Source organism: Engraulis encrasicolus, chromosome 11 (genome assembly GCF_034702125.1).
Source record: "Engraulis encrasicolus isolate BLACKSEA-1 chromosome 11, IST_EnEncr_1.0, whole genome shotgun sequence".
Taxonomy (NCBI): Eukaryota; Metazoa; Chordata; class Actinopteri; order Clupeiformes; family Engraulidae; genus Engraulis; species Engraulis encrasicolus.
Genome location: NC_085867.1, coordinates 47,170,762 through 47,192,121, shown reverse-complemented (window position 1 = coordinate 47,192,121; position 21,360 = coordinate 47,170,762). Strand labels below are relative to the sequence as shown.

At 44.1% G+C, this 21,360-nt stretch overlaps 1 protein-coding gene across 2 annotated transcripts in view; it reads left to right on the top strand.

Moving 5' to 3' along the window:
• Positions 1-21,360, top strand: part of rab11fip1b (RAB11 family interacting protein 1 (class I) b) — a 51,106-nt gene that overhangs the window by 22,677 nt on the left and 7,069 nt on the right. Inside the window, exons 2-6 of one of the 2 annotated variants that reach the window (XM_063210789.1) lie at positions 2,458-2,680; positions 3,600-3,828; positions 7,649-10,121; positions 14,105-15,541; positions 17,378-17,567. In XM_063210789.1, coding sequence (XP_063066859.1) covers positions 2,458-2,680; positions 3,600-3,828; positions 7,649-10,121; positions 14,105-15,541; positions 17,378-17,567 — 4,552 coding nt within the window. Of the gene's footprint in view, positions 1-2,457; positions 2,681-3,599; positions 3,829-7,648; positions 10,122-14,104; positions 15,542-17,374; positions 17,568-21,360 lie in introns of both variants that reach the window. The other variant, XM_063210788.1, reaches the window with a different exon arrangement.

The window sequence follows — 21,360 nt, the reverse complement described above, 5'->3', positions numbered from 1 at the left end:
TATTTTATATATTATAAGATCGCTAATGCCAGGAAAACATGCATCCAGTACATTCTTGCATTTGTATGGAGCACTTCATCAAAAGATGTTATGCAAGTGTGTGTGTGTGTGTGTGTGTGTGTGTGTGTGTGTGTGTGTGTGTGTGTGTGTGTGTGTGTGTGTGTGTGTGTGTGTGTGTGTGTGTGTGTGTGTGTGTGTGTGTGTGTGTGTGTGTGTGTGTGTGTGTGTTTTGTGTTTTGTGTGTGTGTGTGTTTTGTGCAATGTGTTTGATTGGCTTGTCCATGTCACTCTTTTGTTCAAAAGCACGTATTCATTTTCATTCAGTTGAAAAACCTAAAGCTAATATCCGTTATTTTATTCAAGCCCTTTACGCTTCCCAGAAACATCTTGCTGTCCATTATGTGTTCGTTCTTATTGTATGGCTCTCTGGCATGATGTGAGGTCTTGCATTTACATTGAATGGGCCTTAATTGGGCTACAATGTTCGGCCGTAATTAGGCTACCGTAGCCTACATCTGTTATGTCCACCCTTCACTATGGGCCTGTTCTTGTTTCTCCCCGGCTACACAATATGTTTGTATAGTCTGATCCTTTCTTTGTGTTTGGACAGAATAGAGATACATGATTAGATTGACCCACACCCAGGCAATTAAAGATATGCGCACACAATGTGCACATTACATGTCCATATATGTAGGCTAGGCTCTGTGTAAATGTACAGGGCTTTTGAAGATTGATTTCTCTTAAGTTACAACTAATTGGCAAAAGTAGTTGTTGCCTGATTAGCCATCGTCTTTCAAAGCTCTGCGAGAGTAGCAACGCCGAAGAGGTTGCCTCACTAGGAGGTTGTTGTCAGGCTAAGTAGTTGCGTAAAGTGAAGTAGAGAGATGGGCTTACTTCAGTCCTTAAAGGGACACTGTGAGATTTTTAGTTGTTTATTTCCAGAATTCATGCTGCCCATTCTCTAATGTTACCTTTTTCCTGAATACTTACCACCAGCATCAAATTCTAAGTATTCATTATGACTGGAAAAATTGCACTTTTCATACATGAAAAGGGGGATCTTCTCCATGGTCCGCCATTTTGAATTTCCAAAAATAGCCATTTCTAGCTGCAAAAATGACTGTGCTTGGACCATACTAGAAAATATTTGTTTATTACTTAATAAACTTTCATGTAAAGATCAAATTTGGCAATAGGCAGCCCAGTTTCAATGAGCAGCATAGTACCTTTTTTGACCATTTCCTGCACATTTAAGGACATTGAACATACAGTACAGTGTTCCCCGCAGAATCAATAGGCTCGTTCGTGACGAAGCAGTAAGATTTTTGCTAGGCAGTGGGCATGCGCACTTTGCCAGTTTGATGCATTGTGGTTAGGAAATTCTGCTTTTTGTCAAGGTGGCCGACGTAACAATGAAGTGCTGGGAGAAAACGTTGAAGTATATAGATCATTGACGTTTTTTGGGTTTTTTTTTTGCAGACGTCAGGTGGTACAACCCTATGCACTAATGCCCATAACTTAATGAATAATCGGTAATTAACGTATGAGCAATTAATGTATGCTACTTAGCTATGCTACTTAGCTGTGCAGGCCTACTCTGTTTCTTCTGACTGTTTTTGAACCTTTGTAAGATGCCTGAAGAAGATCTATGATCGAAACATTGCTACCAATAAATTAAGTCTTTTGCAAGTAGTGTGCAGATCCTTCCCCGCTTCTATATACGACAGTTATTGATTTGGCACGCACTAATGCTTTCCTGTTGGATGTGAGCGCCTTCCACTACACTTTGCTACTTAGTTGACCCAGTAAAAAAAAAACATTTCATCCAGAAAATAGTGAAATTAGCTGTGGTTGCACCACCCTGACATCTGGTACTAAAACAAAATCTTGAATGACCCATGCATATCATCATGTACTGGCTGTAAATTATTATTTTTTCACCACTAGTAAAGTTTACTAGCCAAACATACACTCAGTAATGGGTCAAAGTGGCTATAGTAAGTTGTTTTTTTTCTATCAACCAAACTGAAATTTCCCCAGCATTAAGCCGGTTGGCTGGTGCTAATTTAGACCAATGTAGGCTATATCATCACCCTAATCCAGTGTTTCTCAACCTTTTTTTAGACGAGGCACCCTTTCAATTCATGAAAAATTTCAAGGCACCCCTGACCAACAAGCCGTAACATGGCATCGCATCCAATACCACAAAAGCTTTGAAAATTAACACATTTGGAGACGTCACATGACCTACGTTCGAAGTTGCCGCTGACTGGGGCGACCTATATTTACATAAATGGCAGATGAAAGATTCCACTGAGTAGCATTAACAATTTAGACAAATATGTATTACGGTATATTACATATTTTTTTACCAGCCACTTTTCTGCGGCACCCCTGTTGAGAAACACTGCCCTAATCAACACATGGGTTTTTCTCGCTGTCCACTCCACACAGATGGTTCAAGCTGCTGGACAAGAGTGGCAAGCCAGACAAGGACCGTGGCGAGGTGCTGCTGGACATCCAGTTCATGAAGAACAACATGACGGCCAGCATGTTCGACCTGTCGGGACCGGAGAAGAGCCGCTCCCGCATGGGCAAGCTGAAGGACAAGCTTCGGGGCAAGAAGAAGGAAGGGTTGTCCGACTCTGCATCCGCGGTGGTGCCCTCTTTCACCCAGGTACTACATTTACATTACATGATGCTTCTATACTGTAATGATTTTAAGATTTTGTTTTAGGTATAAGAAAATGGTTATTACGGTCCTTTGAGCGATGTAACCAGACACTGGAAATCACTTCCGTTCCACCCCGCTTCCAAGCCCTTAGGTTCTGAGAGTGCAGATTCTAAACTTTACAATTATGCCTTACTCACGAATGGCAATCCCGTTATATCTGAAGAATCTGTGGCCTTTGGAATGTGTTCACTTCTTAAAGTAGAAAACTGAGATTTCTTGTTTGAAAGTTTCTCTCGCCATAGTGAACTCCACATTAAGGAAAGTTAATATCCTGCAAAAAATATATATGTATATATATATTTTTAAACTTAATTTGTGATATTCTCAATTTACCTCTGAGAGACGTGACTTTGGGATTTAAATCCGGTCACCAATGTGAGATTAGGCATTTAGCTAAAGAGCACTTTATGCCTATTCTCACATTGGTGACCGGATTTAAACTCCAAGAGGCACTTTATCCATGGATGAGGGTATAAGGATGGGTGACTGACTCTGTGTGCCTGTGCTTTTGTTCACAGTATTATTTTGCCACATAAGTAGGTCACAAGTTTTCCTCTAGCTTGCCTAGTGCTCATGGTCCAAGATGGCTGGGCGAGATGTTTATATACAGTATATATTTTTTATTCATGATGTGCATATACTACATGGGTTCTAATTGTTTGTTTTAACCTGACTGCGTGGAACTATCTGTGCACAACTCAACCTCTGATTGTTGGAAACCACTCTCTGTCAAAAAATTAGCTCACATGGTTGGCTGCCAGTGTCTTGCCCCTCCTCACACATCGTATTTACAAACACTGTGAACCCATGTATAGGGAAACCACTGACTCTTTCCCATAACTGTACCCTGAACCTGTTACAGGTGGTGACAGACAGCGAGGGCGAGGGTGACGCGGACTCCATCACCGGGTCCATCACCTCCTCCACACCCAAGAAGAAGAAGAACAAGCTGAAGTCTCTGTTTGGGCACAAGTCCTCCAGCCTGCAGCGCGGCATATCCCAGTCCATGTCCACGCTGGGGCCGCTTCCCGAGAGGGACTCCGCACTAGGCTCCAGCCGCTCCTCGGGCCTCAACGTCGAGTCTCCAGAAGGTAAGCTATAGGCAGTAACAAAGAAACTCGACACAGAAGAACAATCTCTCGGGGGAAAATGCATTGGCCACGGTGTAGTACGGACACGAGTGGATGGAAAATTAACTCCCTTGCCCATGGTCATTGGTCAGTGGGTGCGATGGATACAATTTCCGTACTCCGGAAAATCCGGAAACTCCACGAAAATGTGCCGAAAGAGGATATCCGGTTGTCAGTGTTCAGTTTGTGGCCAAATCAACTGCAGCTGTTGGTCATCAGACATCTGACAAACATTCACACTGTCCTATGACCTGTTCCACACTCCGACCCTTGCGGAAGTGGCATTGCATGCTTCCCTGATGCTTCTAGTACTGACCGTAGAAGAAGAATATCATTTCTGTACTCCCCTCGCCATCATTTCGTACTACGCTGTGATGACGTCAGTAAGCTCTCCTGTCTCTACTCTCCTTGGGCAGTAAGCACAGGTGGTAGTCTAGTACAGGGGGTTCCCAAACTTTACCCTGGTAAGGTCCCCTACAGACTTGTATATTCCAGCCAAGGCCCCACTTACATTGGTCATGTCGCACTATTTTTATGTGCATCCCCTTTCTTAAAGATATCCTATGCAACTTTGACATAAACACACAGATATAAACAACTTTATAGCGGCCTCTAGTGGTTCTGCCGAAAACGGGCATTGAACTAAATTAGACAGACATTGGCTTCGAGATTATGTGCGAATTAAATTTCGTCGTCTTCTGTAATTAGCCAGATTCCCTTCCTTGCATTCAGTTCTCTCCACTTCTAAGGGGCTTTATCATATGTGCGATTCCCCCCCCCCCCTTGCTTATGAGTTGGCTGCTTCGTAATTCACTTCACACAACTGCAATCATGTTTGCACTTCCCTCAGATGGATATTATTTGATCCACTTGTTCTCGGCAGATATCCCCGTCTCTATTTCACATTTCCAGTAACTATATAGTACCTGTAGCCTACATTAGAAGAACGAGGAAACAAACGGCTATTTTGTTGTCATAATGATTTCGAAGTCGAGGTGACAAGACGCGTTTTTATCTCCTGTGGTGTTGAAAGTGAAAGTGGACATCCATATGCCGACTAGAGATCACGTTTTGTCTCCTCTTGATCGGCAACAACATATATTTTTAGCCTCGCTCGACTGATTGTGTCCTTTGACATCAAATAAAATGTGCGACATCAGATTTCAACTCGTATACATTTGTGTATCTTGTAAACTAAACGAGGTGGCGTGGGTTTTGAGAATGCTAATGCATAAATCCCAGTGTAGTGAATGAATGATAAAATCCCCATCTTTTGGCGTTCGGCTCTCTCCGGTTTGAAGCCCTTTTCCAATGTTCACACAAGCGATGTGCCTGTCCAAACCTTTCATCTCAATTATCTCGTGATTTATTTGCAGTCCCATTCGTTGTTTTCACTGCATGCCAGCGTGATATTTTACAATCAGTAGCCAGTAGCCAGCTTTCAGCAAGCTGCTGCTTAGTTAGCAAACGAAGGGGGAATAGGTCTTGCTCCGCTCATACAGCATAGAAATCTAGACGCCCCTAGCGGCCACAAATTGCACAACAACAAAAGGCGCGGTGCCGCCAGGCAAAGCTGCAAGTGCTGTTTCGGAGCAGGAGCACTAGGCGGTGATGGAAATATTGCCATTTTCCCCATAACGGGTCAGTCAAGCAAAACCTTGAGTACCAAGCCATTTCATGACTATGAAAAAGTTGCATAGTGTTTCTTTAACTCCAGCCGATCCTCGGGCCTCAACGTCGAGTCTCCAGAAGGTAAGCCAGTAGGCAGTAAGCACAGGTGGCATCACCAAAGGTAGTTTAATAGACTAAGATGAATCAAATCATCTCTGTCTTATCCACTCTCTCTTGTACGACTGAAAGCAGTGCTAAGTTAGCCTTCAGCAGCGAGACTCCAGAAGGGAAGCTAGGCAGTAAGCACAGGTGGTATGACCAAACATAGTCTAGTAGTACAGTGTTTTTCAACCACTGTGCCAGGCAACACTAGTGTGCCCTGAGAGATCATCTGGTGTGCCTTGGAAAATTCCAGAATGACTGTACATTGTTAACATAGGCCAGGGATGTCAAACTCAGGCCCGGGGGCCAATTTTGGCCCGCGGAGCCATTTTATTTGGCCCGCGAGATCATTTCAAATGTGTATTACAGTTGTCCCACATACACCATTAGTGTATAGCGTAACACGAGTTAAACATGAAATTTGCTGTGTCACAGGATGTGCAGACACATTTTAACTAACAAATATGATGGGAAAGAGTGTATGTGAAATTTAAACTTAAGTATGAACATGCATGCACTATTTTAGTCCATTTTTAAAAAGTAATGGTTGAGTTCGGCCCGCGACTTCGTTCCAGATTTTGATTTTGGCCCTTGGCCAATTTGAGTTTGACACCCCTGACATAGGCAATAGGGTTTTATTTTAAGTTAGCATTTACGATTGGTGGTGTGCCTTTGCATTTTGTCCTAAAACAAGGTGTGCCTTGGCTCAAAAAAGGTTGAAAACCACCGGTTTATGACACTAAGATGAATCAAATCGTCTCTATCTTATCCGCTATCTTTTGTGCGACTAAAAGCAGTGCTAAGTTAGCCTTCAGCAGCAAGACTCCAGAGGGGAAGCACAGGTGCTGGTTTGATGGATGAATGGCAGTTGTTAGATAATATTTTGGACAGTCAGTTTAATGGGTGCATGTCAGTACATTACCTCACTGACTTATGCAGCTCTTGTGCTAATATGTAGTAATTATGCAGTGCATGACTGAAGTGCTTAATGGAGTTTTAAGGTACAGTACTTGACCAAAGTGCTTTAAAGGTACAAAGGTAATGGCTCATGTGATCATTCATTCTGCAGCTTACATGGTCATGGCAGCCAGAACAGCACTATTTTCAAACGTTGTGGTTTCACAACTATATGCTGAAGCAATGATGGCTCAGCTGTGAACAATGTACAAGACTACACCAGATGCAGAAGCTCTGTACACACACTCAAGACCAATAAACTTCATGTAAATAGAAATGCTGCTCTGACATGGCTTCTGTTTGAGTTTGATTGCCTGGATACCCCACCCGCAAACAAATAAAATAAACTACCAAAATAAACATGTAAACAAAATAAACGCATGCACTACAGATCTATATTGCTGCATGGCTATGTCGGATGTCTCTTCATAGGACATGTGTCTCAAATGGCATAGTGTGGTTGTATGAGTTTTATACTTTTATAGCAGACCTATGTTTTTTTTTTTTCAAATGTGTTTTTTGTGCCACCATTAATCCCATTCTCTTTCCGATACTGCGCACCAGCTGTACATTTTATTACGGTGCTACGCACCTGTGTGCACTTGTCTACTTTCAAGCCTGCTTACCTTTATTACCAGCAATTCTCTCTTTTTTTCCTTAAAACAAATTCAGTGATTTTGCAAATGTCTCCTTACGCATATAAGCATGAACTTATTAGAGCCATGGTCTGGTCTTAGTCAGGCCAACCCTGTGATTTCAGTCTTAAATTACATAAGTTGTGATAGGCCACCGCTCATCTGTTTAGAAGGTGCAGGATTCAGTAGAAATTTCTGTATAAAAAGAAGACAATCCGCACACTTCAGGTCTATTTTTGTGCAAAGAAGCTTTACTTGACTTGCAAGCTTTCGGTCCTTAGACCTTCATCAGGCAGACAAAAATAGACCTGAAGTGTGCGGATTGTCTTCTTTTCATACAGTCTTAAATTACAGCAAGTAACCAAACACCTCTCTCTTTTAATTTAAACCTCTTTCTTTCCTCCTCCTCCTCACAGTCAAAAAGAAGTTCAAGTTCCTGACCCACAAGCGCACGGGCAGCTCGGACAGCAAGTCCTCCCTGGGCTCTGGGGTCTTCTCCGGGATGGGGATGGGGCTGGGCCATGGGAAGCAGCATCAGCAGCAGCAGCAGCAGCAGGCTGGTGGTGCCGGTGGGACCCTGCCCAGCAACATGTGCATCAACGGCAGCCACGTGTACGCCGAGGAGGCCGAGCGGAAGCCCTCCCGAGCCAGCTCCACGTTCAGCCTGAGCAGCTCCGGACACGGGTCCATGGAGGAGCTGCGCAGGACCAGCTCCGGCCAGAGTGGCATCGCCTCCGTGGAGTCGTTCAGGTCACATCTGCAGGCCGAGGAGGAGGAGGACGAGGAGGAAGAAGAGCTGGAGAAGGTGATGAGGAAGAGCAGAGAGGAGGAAGAGGAGGAGCGTCTGGAAAAAGAGAGGGAGGAACGGGACAGGAGGATGGCGCTGGAAGAGAGGGCCAGAATGGAGAGAGAGGTGGAAGAGGAGAGGAGGAGGAAGGAGGAAGAGGAGAGAAGGAGATTTGAAGAGGAGGAGGAGAGGATTAGGAAAGAGGAGGAGGCAGAAAAAGAAATGGAAAGGCTGAGAGAGGAAGAGAGGAAGCAAGCTGAGAAGGAACGAGAGAGACAAGAGCAGGAGAGAAGAAGACTAGAGGAAGAAGAGAGGATGAGGCGGGAGGAGGAAGAGAGGGAGAGGGAAGAAGAGAGGCAGAGAATTAAGGAGCACAGAAGAAAAGAAGAAGAGAGGAAGAGAAAGGAAGAGGAGGACGAAAGAGCCAGGCGTGAAGAAGAGAGGAGGAGAGAGGAGGAAGTACGCAAAAGAATTGAACTAGAAGAAAGAGCTAAAAGAGAGGAGGAAAGGAGGAGAGAGGAAGACAAAATGAGAGCAGAGGACGAAGACAGGGCTAGAAGAGCGGAGGAGAGAAGGAGAGCTGAAGAGGAGGAAAAGATTCAAAGAGAAGAAGAGAGGAGGCGAGAAGAAGAAAGAAGGATGTTTGAGGAGGAAGAAAGGACTAAAAAAGCTGAAGAGGAAGAAAGGATTAGGAAAGAAGAGGAGAGAAAGAGAATCGAAGATGAGGAGAGGCTTATGAGAGAGGAAGAGAGGAAAAGAGACGAGGAGATGAGGAGAGCAGAGGAGGAAGAAAGGGTTAGGAAAGAAGAGGAAAAAAGGAGGGTTGAAGAGGAAGAAAAGACTAAAAGAGAAGAGGAGAGAAGGAGTGCTGATGAAGAAGAAAAGCTCAGGAGACAAGAGGAGGAGAGAAGGAGGGTTGAGGAGGAAGAAATAACTAGGAGAGAGGAGGAGAGAAGAAGAGCTGAGGAAGAAGAAAGGCTCAGAAGGGAGGAGGAGAGAAGAAGAGAAGAAGAGCGAAGGAGAGTTAAGGAGGAGGAGGAACAGGAAAGAATCAGAAGAGATGAGCAGAGGAGAACTGAGGAGGAGGAAAGAGAGAAGGAAGAGGCCAGAAGATTTGAGGAGGAAGAAAAAAGAATTCTGGAGCAGGAAAGAGAGAGGGTTCGGGGCGGAGGAGAGGAAAGAGAAACTGAAAGGCAAACGATGGAGGAAACTATGAAGAAAGATGGAGGAGAGTCTGAAGAAGAAGAAGAAGAAGAGGGGGAGGAGGAGGAGAATAGGGAAGAGGAAAGAATCCGTGAGGAGAAGTTGAGGAAGGAGAGCGAGGAGAGAAAAAGAGCTGAGGAGGAGGAGGAGGAGAGAAGAAGGCTAGAACTAGATGAACAGATGAGGAGGGAAAGAGAAGAAATGGAGAGAGCAGAGAAAGAGGAGAAGAGAAGACAGGAGGAGGAGAGGATGAGAATAGAGGAGGAGAAGAAGCGTGAGGAGATGAGGAAAGAAGAGGAAAGGAAAAGGGCTGAGGAAGAGGAAGAGCGGTCCGGACATGAACGCGAGAGGCAGAAAGAGGAGGAGACATTGAGAGCGCAAGAGGAAGAGAGGAGAAGGAAGGCCGAGGAGGAAAGACGAAGGGATGATGAGGAGAGGGCTAGCAAGAGAAAGGAGGATGAACTGAGGAGGGCGGAGGAAAGGCGCAGAGATGAAGAGGAGAGGGCCAGGATGAGGATGGAGGACGAACTGAGGAGGGAAGAGGAACGAAAAACGAGAGAAGAAGAAAGAAAGGTGGCTGAAAGACAGGAGCGCATGAAACGGGAAGAGGACGAGAGGAGGAGGAGGAGAGAGGAGGAACAGCAGAGGGGAGCGGGAGAGCAACAACAAGGCCGCAGGCTGCTGCGTGCGCAGGTGGCATCTCCTGTGGCATCGAACCCCTTTGAGGACCACCCCATCTCCACCCCGCTGCAGGAAGAGGGCTGCGCCACCAATCCCTTCGAGGAGTCCTCGGCCAATCCCTTTGAGGATTCCACTGACCCGTCCAATCCCTTCGAGGAGGAGGGTTATCATCTTGACCAATCCAATAACTCCACCAAAGTGTCCACGGTCAGGCCAAGGTCAGTTACCAATCACACACCACACACCACAGACTTATATGCTTGTTTATTTCCTAAATAATAATATTTTCAGTGTATATCTATTTTATGAGTGTTATATTGGTATGACTCAGATGCATAGGCAATAAAAACTTCATATCAAACCGGATTCTCAAATAAACAGTAGGCACCGTGTGTGTGTGTGTGTGTGTGTGTGTGTGTGTGTGTGTGTGTGTGTGTGTGTGTGTGTGTGTGTGTGTGTGTGTGTGTGTGTGTGTGTGTGTGTGTGTGTGTGTGTGTGTGTGTGTGTGCATACACACACTAACCAGCGGGCCGGAAAACAGTTGTTTATGTGATGTCTGGTCTTGACAGCACACAAAAACTCCACACTAACAACTGTATTCCGCCCACACCAGTTTCCTGCTCTGCCCACCATTAGTCTGATAGTGTGGCACAGAGGGAAACAGAAACCGCCCGACCTTACATCAAGGCCTTATGCGTCACAGTTCTGACTCTGATGTTCTGGCCCATGTCCATCTTCTGCTAACAAATTGTCCTCATTTTAATACCTTGTACTAATGTGGATTCCCCACCTTAAACCTTGCCGTGGCAATGTTGAAAGGATGCAGGATTTTAAGATTGTTAAGGTCCACAGAATATGATCTTGAATTATTTATTTTTTTACTACTGTGTGCCTTCGTTAAGTTCAAAATATCCTTCCAGAGATGATCAGTGTGGCTATGTAAGTCACGGGACCAGAGCGAGTGGAACTTTGGTTTAGCCTTTCTTGGCTCTAGAATTTTTACCCTGCATTGTTAACACAGATGTGTTATCTGTGCGATTGTTAGTAGGTTTAAATTCAGTTTTCTATGCCGTATATGCACACATACAGTGCTGTAGTTGTTTATCTTGGGTAACCACTTGAGACATGCCACGACCACAGTCATGTCATGGCAAGTCAAATACTTAATACATAGTAGAAACAAGCTGGTCCACTTCAAAGAGACTGGAGCTTGACTGGAGCACACCGGATGCTTTTGCCGTTATTTTATTGTGGTGCAAGCATGACTAACGTTTCGGCGCAGTATGTCGGTCTTCATGAAACTCTGATGAAGATGCACTGTGGAAACGTTAGTCATGCGTGCACCACAAGTGTGTGCTCCAGTCATCCTTGACCCAATCTCTTTGAAGTGGACCAGCTTGTTTCTACTGACTACAGTCCTACTGTGAGCACCAAAAAGGCTAGAGCGCAAGTGACCTCCTTTCCCAACTTAATACATAGTATTAGGCCTTGTATTAGGTCTTGTATTAGTATTAGGTCTTGTATTAGGTCTTGTATTAGTATTAGGTCTTGTATTAGGTCTTGTATTTAGTATTAGGTCTTGTATTAAGGCCTGGATCAGCATTCATGTGTCCTACACTGCAGCACTGACCCTGCTATGTGCTAGAATCTGCTTCTGTTACTAGACTACTACCTTGTCAATCATCCGATAACAACACCCAGATTGCCTTAACCATCCTTCTAGTTTTGTCATCCTAGTTTTGTCTTTTGTTTTTACCTTTAAGTTTGTCGATTCTCGCTTGTAACATCTGAAATAAATAATCATCATCCTGTCCCCTTTCAGCTCCTCCCTCTAACATTGTCCTCCCTCTGGTAACTTTAGAAATGCTGAGAGATGCACACAAGGGGTGGGAATTGCATTTTTCTACCCAACAGTTATTCTGAAATCTAGCAGTCTCCACTCACCATTTCTACCAGGAGGCTCCAGCCAGGCATTCTGAAGTCTTCTTAAAAGCTCGGGATGAGGTGACAATCCTCACCCACCAGTGTAGCTGGTGGGTTGACGTAGGGCTGCACAATTAATCGAAAATAATCGAATATCGTGATAGATTAGTGAAATCGAAGTCGATATTTTAATCGTGATTTAATCGTGGCAATAGTGACCTAACAGTAGCTGAGGGAAAACCACACACCAATTCCAGTATGGGATTCCGTTTTTAATATTCCCAATAATGTGAAATGTAAGGGGAAAGAAGAAATAGTTTGAAAAATAAATTAGACTTTCCGGTAGAATTGTATGTAAGTAAGGGGAGCATTAGCTCTCGCCATACATAGAGGTGTTATTTCTAGTAAATGTTGTATCTGCTGGGTTTCCCCAGACTCTCTGGTGTGCATCTCTCAGGCTGACAACAATCCGCTCAAGACATTTGGCACCCCTATGAAATATGCATGACCGAGACATCCAGAGAACACGCACACGGCCATTGGTCAGTCTCTGTGACTCAATTGGGCAGAGCAAACATGATGCGCGCGCACACAGACACACACACAGACACACACACAGACACAGACACACACACACACACACACACACACACACACACACACACACACACACACACACACACACACACACACACACACACACACACACACACACACACACACACACACAGCATGTGGCTCCACCACAGTGCTGGCATGCATACATTACTGGGTGTCCATTACATCATGGTCATGATGGTGCCTATGAATTGGGTGGCTAACATAACAGTGTTGCCTTTTAACAGCTCATGTGTGTTGTTGTGTGTAGTGTTGTTTTTGCAGTAAACGAGTAGATTTGCTTCTGTTAGTAGACTACTACCTTGTCAATCATTCGATTACAACACCCAGATTGCCTTAAAGGTACACTGTGCAGGAAATGGTCAAAAAAGGTACTGCAACTATACTGCTCATTGAAACTGGGCTGCCTCTTGCCAAATTTGATCTTTACATGAAAGTTTACTAAGTAATAAACAAATATTTTCCAGCATGGTCCAAGTACAGCATTTTTTGCAGCTAAAAATGGCTATTTTTGGAAATTGAAAATGGCGGACCATGTAGAAGATCCCCCTTTTCATGTATGAAAAGTGCAATTTTTCCAGTCATAATGAATACTTAGAATTTGATGCTGGTGGTAAGTATTCATGAAAAAGGTAACATTAGTGAATGGGCAGCATGAATTCTGGAAATAAACAACTAAAAATCTCACACAGTGTCCCTTTAAGTTTTTTATGTTCCTATCTAACATGTAGTAAAACAATAAAGCACATCCCACCTCCCTCTCTGCCTCTAGTGACTGTTTTCTTCCCATTCAACAAGTATTAACCCCCGACGTCATGCTAAACCTTTGTCCTTGCGTAGAAATCATAGTTAACACACGTGTGCGTGTGTGACTGTGTGTGTCTGTGTGTGTGTCTGTGTGTGTGCGCGCGGCCGCACGCGTATGTGTTTGCATCTGAGCAAGCGTTTGTGTATGTACGGTAGGGTTACCATATCCTTCAGGAAGCTGAGGAAATTTCTCAGCATCGAAAGTGATGAATCAGGCAGCTGCCCTTTTCATTTTGGGCTGAGGCTGTATTTTTTAGGCACTAAATGTGCATACGGTGTACAGTGCCATGGTCTGAACACATTAGAGATGTCCTCACAGCAGTAAAGGAAGGAAACATATTGTCTTGACATTTTGTCTGTTCCATTAGGGGGAATTTTAGAATGCGATTAACATTAAAAAAAAACATTTTCAGGTCACATGTCCTTTCACTTTCCTGAATGGCAAACATTTTGTACCAGCGAAAGTTCAGGTATAATTTCCTGAATAAGCTGATAATCGGTTGAGTAGCCAGGGCTTTAAAGTATAAATGTTTTTGTTTTTTGGGTCTGAGTGACCAGATGGCTTGGTTAACTGGTATCGAGCTCTGATGTTGCCTGTGGTCTCTTTCTCATTGATCCCTTTGAAGGCAAGGCAAGGCAAGGCAAGGCAAGTTTATTTATATAGCGCATTTCATACACAGGTGCAACTCAATGTGCTTCACAAAGTTAGCAAATGTAAATGAAAGGAAATAGGGAAGAAAGAAGGAAATAAATTAGAGTCAAAAAACATTTAAAACATTTTGAACACTTTTGTAATCTTTTTTTCTGAACTCCACTTTCACAATGTCTTCTTTTCTCCACCTTACGCCTCTAGTTCGACTAGCGTAAGCATTTCCCCTGCGGTCCCCTCGAACCCGTTTTTGACCTCTGACGATGAAGAGGAGGAGGAGGATGATGAACCCGAGCATGTGGCCAGTGTCACTAGTGAGGGTGTGGAAAACCTCCCAGGCACGGAAATCCTTGCTGATCGCGCTGAGAAGAAACGTCGCGCTCCGTCTCCTCCAAAGAAGACTCACGACCATGAAGATGCTGCAACATTTGCTGCATCTCGTTCACAGACCACCGGGGAACAACAACAACAACAACAACAACGATCACCACCCCAATCACCAACGAGAGGAAAGGAGGTCCAAAAAGCACCAGACTTGGCCACCCAGTCTCGCCGCCCAGCACCCCAGCCGCAGCTTCCCCCGAAGCAGACGGAGAAGGAGAAGGAGACTGGGACGACGAGGAGCTCCTCACCACCACCATCCTCACCATCCCGACTCGGGTCCGAGACTGCTACTTCAGATAGCCAATCAGAGACGAGTGCAATGCCAGCCTCTCTGACCCGCTCCTCCTCCTCAGCCTCACAGGTGTTCCGGAGTGCTCTGCAGACTTACGGCATCTCCTTGAAAGGGGGCAAGAAGAGCGACAAGGCCAAAGGTCAAATGGCAAAGGTAGAAGGTTCTGGGGGTTTGAAGAACTCTGCGGGAAGTAGCAGCAGCAGCAGCAAACAAGTCGTGTCTTCCGCCAACGTCCAGACGAGTGCACCCACCAATCCATTCTTGGAGCCACACAAGTACAACAAAGGTCCAGCTCCCCAGCCAAAGGTGTCTAAGGACGCTAAGAAGACTGACCAGGAAGGCCCCGAACCGCCAAAGAAGATTGTAAACAACCCTGAAGTATCTCAGTGTCCCAAACTCCCTGGTGTGGATTCTTCCAAAGAAGGCGACGTACCAAATGAGAAGAGGACCATTGCACCAGATTCCACTGAAGAGATTCAGTGTGATGGCTCAGCAGCAGTTACAGAGTCTGTCCGTGTCACCACAGATGTCCATGAGCCTCTTGTCCAGGACGCCACCTCAAACAAAGAGTGCCCAGAGAGCTCCAAACGTATGTCGGAGAAGAAAGTGCGCGCGCCCTTGCCACCACCACCAGCCAAAACGTCCAAAATTCCAATTCCAGCTAATCCTGATGTCACCTCGATAGTTGGGAAGGCGACCCCAGAACATGTCAACCTGACCAAGAACGTGAAGAGCCTTCAGGAGACCACTGCACCACCACCACCTGTCAAGTCCTCTAAAACACCAGAGAAGGACAAGGGTGTCTCCTCGACTTCCTCCTCTAATGCACCAGCTCAAAATGCGTTGTCGTTGGGGCACAGGGTTCATCTCCCTTCCCGCGTATCCGCTCCCTGTGGTGTCACCACAGCAAACGGACATCTGGACAATGCTGACAAAGCCGCCGAAACCACTTCAACGTCACGCAGGTGAGACGACTATATTCCTATGTAGTCCCCCCCCCCCGTTAGACTCCCATCCCATCTGCAGGGTTCCCACTGGTGCTTGAATTCCTTGAAAATGCTTGAATTTTTACATGAAAAAGGTGTGAGAACCCTCCATCTGGACTGGCTCTGATACCAGTTCTAATGGTGATGGTGGTCAGGCCAAGTCCCGTTTCCTTCCAACCAGGCCAAAGGTGACACACTACTTTTCTTCCCACAGTGCCACTGACAGGTACATGGGAGTAATATCATGTTCCGTTGGATGAAAATGGCACAGTGTTGCGTACAAGAGAGCAGCAGCAGCATCTTCTAGTCCCCGTTTAGACACTAATGAGCCACTTCCTGTTCGGTCACGGCCTTCAGCTATTAGCCTAATTGCCCGTGTCTACAGATCTCTGCAGCCCTTGTTAGGAACACTCAAATGTCGTGGTCGGGGTGACCATATTAGGCAGACGTGAAGTGCTGTGAAATGTCCTGGCCGGTAATGTCCTTATATTAGAGATGGTTTTAAAATATCGGTGGTGCTCAAAGCCTGCACTGCTTATTAGAGAAGAGTTTGTCTATAAAGACACTATAAAAGCTTTTTTTCTTCATAACCCTTTTCTTAAATTTGAAAATGTATGTAGCACTTGCACATCTTTTTCTTACAAATGTGCAAGTTACCCGAATTTCTTCTGCTGTTCTGTTTTTTTTTTTTTAGCAAGACGCACTTACATTAGTTGGCTTACACTCTTTACTTAAAGTCGTGACAATCTATTAGGGTAAACACAGCTGTGAAATAGTGCTTACACTCAGTATGATGGCTTAAATATTATCAGTAGTCATAAAAAGCCAACACTACTTGCAATATAAAGCATGATTACATGACTGGCATTTGCATGATTTTAACTTCCACTGAATTGCAACTGCTGTATCTCATATGCACACCATTGTCTGCAATATCATTAGTCCCTAAAGTACACTCATGAGTAAACGTCACTTCGGGAACCCATTGACCCCAAGGTCTCAAATTTTGACTAAACGAGTCTAATGGCCCATCTGCTCTAATAGCTGTAAAATTATTGTAAAATGATTTATTCCATTCATTTGGAAACCACTAAAATATTAATTAAGCATTCAGCTATTCGTCACCTTAACCAACATACAAGCTGCTGAAAGATGAACCTTTTGTCTGCCGTCTTCTGCTACTTCAGGTTAAGTGGAACGCAACCATTTTTGGCTAAATGTCTCCAAATTGGTCTTTTTGCCTTGCGCTTTTTTGTGAAGACTTTTTTTGTGAAGCGTTTCAAATGTGCTTGCAAATTGCTCAGAGAAAACAAGTCTTTATATATTCACCCACAACTGTTGTCATTATGCCAAATTTCTATGTGAAAAAGCCTCTGCGTCATTTCACTGAATGAGTACACTGTCTAATGCGTTGCTAGCTGGGAAAATGTTGTAAAAATAATACTGGTAGTGGAACACTGTGTCTTTGTGAGAAAGAGAGGGAGAGAAACAGAAAAGCTTTTTCTTCTGGCTCTGTTGCGCGTGTTGCTCCTCCACTAGTATGGCTGAGAATGAGGTGTGCGTGCGTGCATGCGTGCTGGACTGGTTATCTGGCGTACAGGACATTTTCCCTGTGGGGGCGATGCTGTTGTGTTTCGTTTTTTCCTTTTCAGACCAGCCCTCAATTTAAATGGGGTGGCCCATTGCCTGGGTTGTTTTTCGGCCCCAGTTCTGCCCTGTGCGTGCATAGTGTGCATGTGTGCGGACGGACGTGCGCTTGCCGGATGTTTGTGTGTGCGTGACCTTGAGACTGACTTGTTTGTCCTCTGCCAGCAGGCCACATGCAGTGAAGCCTCTAAATGCCCAGGAGTCGCCTACGGCCCCCGGCACCCACACCAGCAAGCAGTCGCCTACAGCCCCCAGCACCCAGACCAGGCAGAAACCGGCTCCCAGCACCCAGACCAATCAGAAACCGGCTCCCAGCGGCATGGTAGAGAGCGCACGCACCCGAGCACCTGCCACAAAGGTACGGTGTCCCCATGCCTTCTATCTCCCTCTCTGTCTCAGTGTCTTTGTGTATGCTATACTATACTGTATATTATACACACACACACACACACACATGTACACGTATATGGCCCATGTGTGCTCTTTCACACACACTCGTATGTATGCTATGCACAATGGTCCAGTATCCCTGAGCCTGGTCTCGTCCTCTCGTCCTCTCCAGTGCTGACTGGTTTCTCTTGCCCATCATATCACAGCTGGACCAATGAAGTTGTGCTTTGTGAGCTGGGATGGGGCATGTGGATGTGGATTTGAAATGGCCATTATTCCAGCACTGATTGGTGTCTCTTACCCATCATTTCCATTGTTGCCAGATGTGTCTGATCAAATCCTGTTTTTACCCGCAGACGGCCATCCCAAGTAGCCAACCACCCAATCTGGCAACACTGAATTCATTTCACAACTGGGCCGACGAAGTTGTGCTTTGTAAGCCTGGGAAGGGGCTTGTTGTGGATTTGAAATGACCATTATAGTCTAGTCGTGATTTCATGAACCCAGAAATGTTGAGTACCCTAAAGTTTTATTGCAGAAATGTCATCTATAGGTCAAATGAAGGGGATTTAGCTTGGTTGCCCAAAGTTGCACTTTGGGCAATTTGCATAATTAGCATAAATATATCGTTAAGGTTAAGACTACTGTAGGTGAATAGGCAAAAAAGCTTAAATCATAGATATCACCTTGAAACTTTCTCAGTTGATTACTGGTGATAAGAGAAGAAAAAAATGTATTGGATGTTTTCTGTATTTTGATGTTAAGATATGCAAATGAGGGCATGAAAGATCAATTATGCACAAATTTTAGAACACACAAAATCAGCTTTGCATGGTAAAACCAGACTCAAAATAATTTTTCTGTGGGTAAAATATATTTATTTCAGGGTTGAGTTAGTGACAACACTCTGAGGAACCTGGTCAAGAATAAGTTTTGACCTGGATAGATTAAGGAATTGCCCCATACAATAAATGTATACAGTATACAGCAGGGGTACTCAATTAAAAGTCCCCGAGGGCCAGTTTTTCAAAATTCCTCCCAATAAAGGGCCGGGGCGGGCTGACACGACACGACACCCACCAAAAAAATAAATAAAATAAAAAATAAAAAATGATAAGGCCTTTGTAATCACAAAACACACGCACTCACACCCACAGCAGATATTTAGTTTCCAGTGACAGGATGGGAGAACATTTCTCTCATAAAGGGCCTGCATTTTCCTGGAGTACTGTGAGTGAGGTGCCTGCCTTGCTCTCATTGCCACCTTTCAGTATTTTTTTTAATGACATAAGATTATCTTTTTTAAATGACATAAGATTAGCCTATATTTACAGACTACATTCATAAACATTTATTTCTTAGTGAGAAAACCAATAAGCCTGAAGATAACACTTTTCAAACAAATGTTACTTATTATGACTTTGTTTATGCAGCTCTCACATACATAATGAGAATCAGATGCAATAATGGACCCAACAAAGAGGACACATAGATAGGAGGACACCAGGTTTTGCCAACAAGAAAATGGCACATTGATGCAATGTTGATTAAATGCAACAGCCAATAATAAATCATCAAGTTGCTCATAACTTTGTTTGAAATCTTATGAGGGGCTTAGCTTTCCAAACGAACTATTTGGGGACTGTTTAAAAGTGTGAAAAGTTTATCAAGCAATTCGTTTTTAAGTAGGCTACCCCTAGTTAGCTGCCAGCAGAGCTCAAACACAATTTGCCTTCATTTGTGTTAGCAACTAGCTACAGCTAGTGCTAAACCAATTCGAAGTCCTAACACACTGCATGCAATGAAATGTGGACCATTACTTTCAAAAACGAGGCAAAGAGAACTTTGTAAATAATTTATTTACAAGTTCTACCGTACTTCCCTTCAGTAGTCTACCTCACAACAGCCTCTGCCACCCTCATAGTCACTTCTGTTTGGAGCCTGCAGGGAGAAACTGATTGAGGGGGCGGAGACACGGCACGCATCTTCCTAGCGTCTGTGGCGCCATTTCAAAATAAGAGCCGGCAGCGCGATCGGACCAAAAAAAAAAAAAAAAAAAAATTTTTTTTTTTTTTTTTTTAATTTTTCAAAATTATTCGAGGGCGGCCCGCGGGCCGCTATTTGAGTATGGGGGGTATACAGTATATGTATTACATAGGCCTACTGCATAATGTACACAGCATGCAGGCATGCAGTGTAGAATAACTATTTACAGCATGCTTGTGTATACAAACACTAAATAACTATACAAGAGAAATTATTTTTACTGGTTTGAGGAAGGGATTTAAGGTCTAAAATATCACATATGGTAGCAGAACGTTTTGGAGCAAAATCTGATTGTAGCACACTTTCACTACCTACTACCTCCTACTACTAAGATACAGAATAACTACATTTTATTACCAAAAGTATACGCTCACCCATCCAAATGATCAGAGTCTGGTGTCCTATTCACTTAGCCTGGTTGCAGGTGTATGAAATCAAGCACTCAGGCATGCAGACATTTGTTAAAGAATGGGCCATTCTCCGGAGCTCAGTGAATTCATGCGTGAATTCTATTCTCATAGAATGCCACCTGTGCTACAAATTCAGTTGTGAAATTTTCTCATTTATAAATATTCCATAGTCAACTATCAGCTTTATTATAAGAAAATGGACACTGGGAACAACAGCAACTCATCCATTCTGAAGTGGTAGGCCACATAAACTGAAGGAGGACATAATGCAAAGATGTCACCGACATTCTGTACAGTCAATTGCTACAGAGCCCCAAATTTCATGTGATCTTCAGATTTGCCCAAATACAGTGTGCAGAGTGCTTCATGGAATGGGTTTCCATGGCCAAAAAGCTTCTCCGAAGTCATGTATCACCAAGTGCTAAGCGAAGCCCCAGATTCGATAGTGTAAAGCACACTGCCACTGGAGATTATTGTAGACTTCAGGAGGCCTTTGGAGTGATGCATCAGGCATCTGGAAATCTGATGGATAAGTCTGAGTTTTGGAGGATGCCAGGAGAAGGGTACATTTTGGACTGCCAAGTGAAACTTGGTGCATGCGAAATGATGATGTGGGGTTGTTTTCTGGAGCTGGCCTTGGCCCCATTGTTCCAGTGAGATGGACTTTGAATGCTTCAGGATACCAAAACAGTTTGGGACAATTCCATGCTCCAAACCTTGAAGGAACAGTTTGGAGCAGGCCCCTTCCTCTTACAACATGACTATGTAGTGTACCTTGTTTGTGCATTGGTGCACTGCAAACAGACATGGATGACAGAGTATGGTGTGGATAAACTTGACTGGCACAGAGTCCTAACCTGAGCCTAATAGAACATGTTTGGTATGAATTACTCCATTAATTATTATATACCATTGTGTAAGCACGCACACACATGTAAACACATAGAACAACCACATAACCTTCACCATCTCCATATTTTGTTTTGACACTCTCTTCAGTCTCATTATCTTCTTGGTATTCATCCTTATGAACTGTGTGTGGTTTATTTGTGTTGTTTAGTAAGATAAGGTCCCCCCAAAACTTTTTAAATGGTATGGTGAGGGATGCAAATGATTGAATAATGCCATCATGATTAATTGATTAACATTTAACTGATGTTCACTGTACGTATGTACATGCATAGAGTACAGGGGTTAAGCATGAAACACCTAATTCATCCATTTACGGTACATGTCAAACTGCTTCTTGACCAGGGTCCTCAAAAGGTTTTCACTAACTCAACCCCAAATATACATATTTTACCC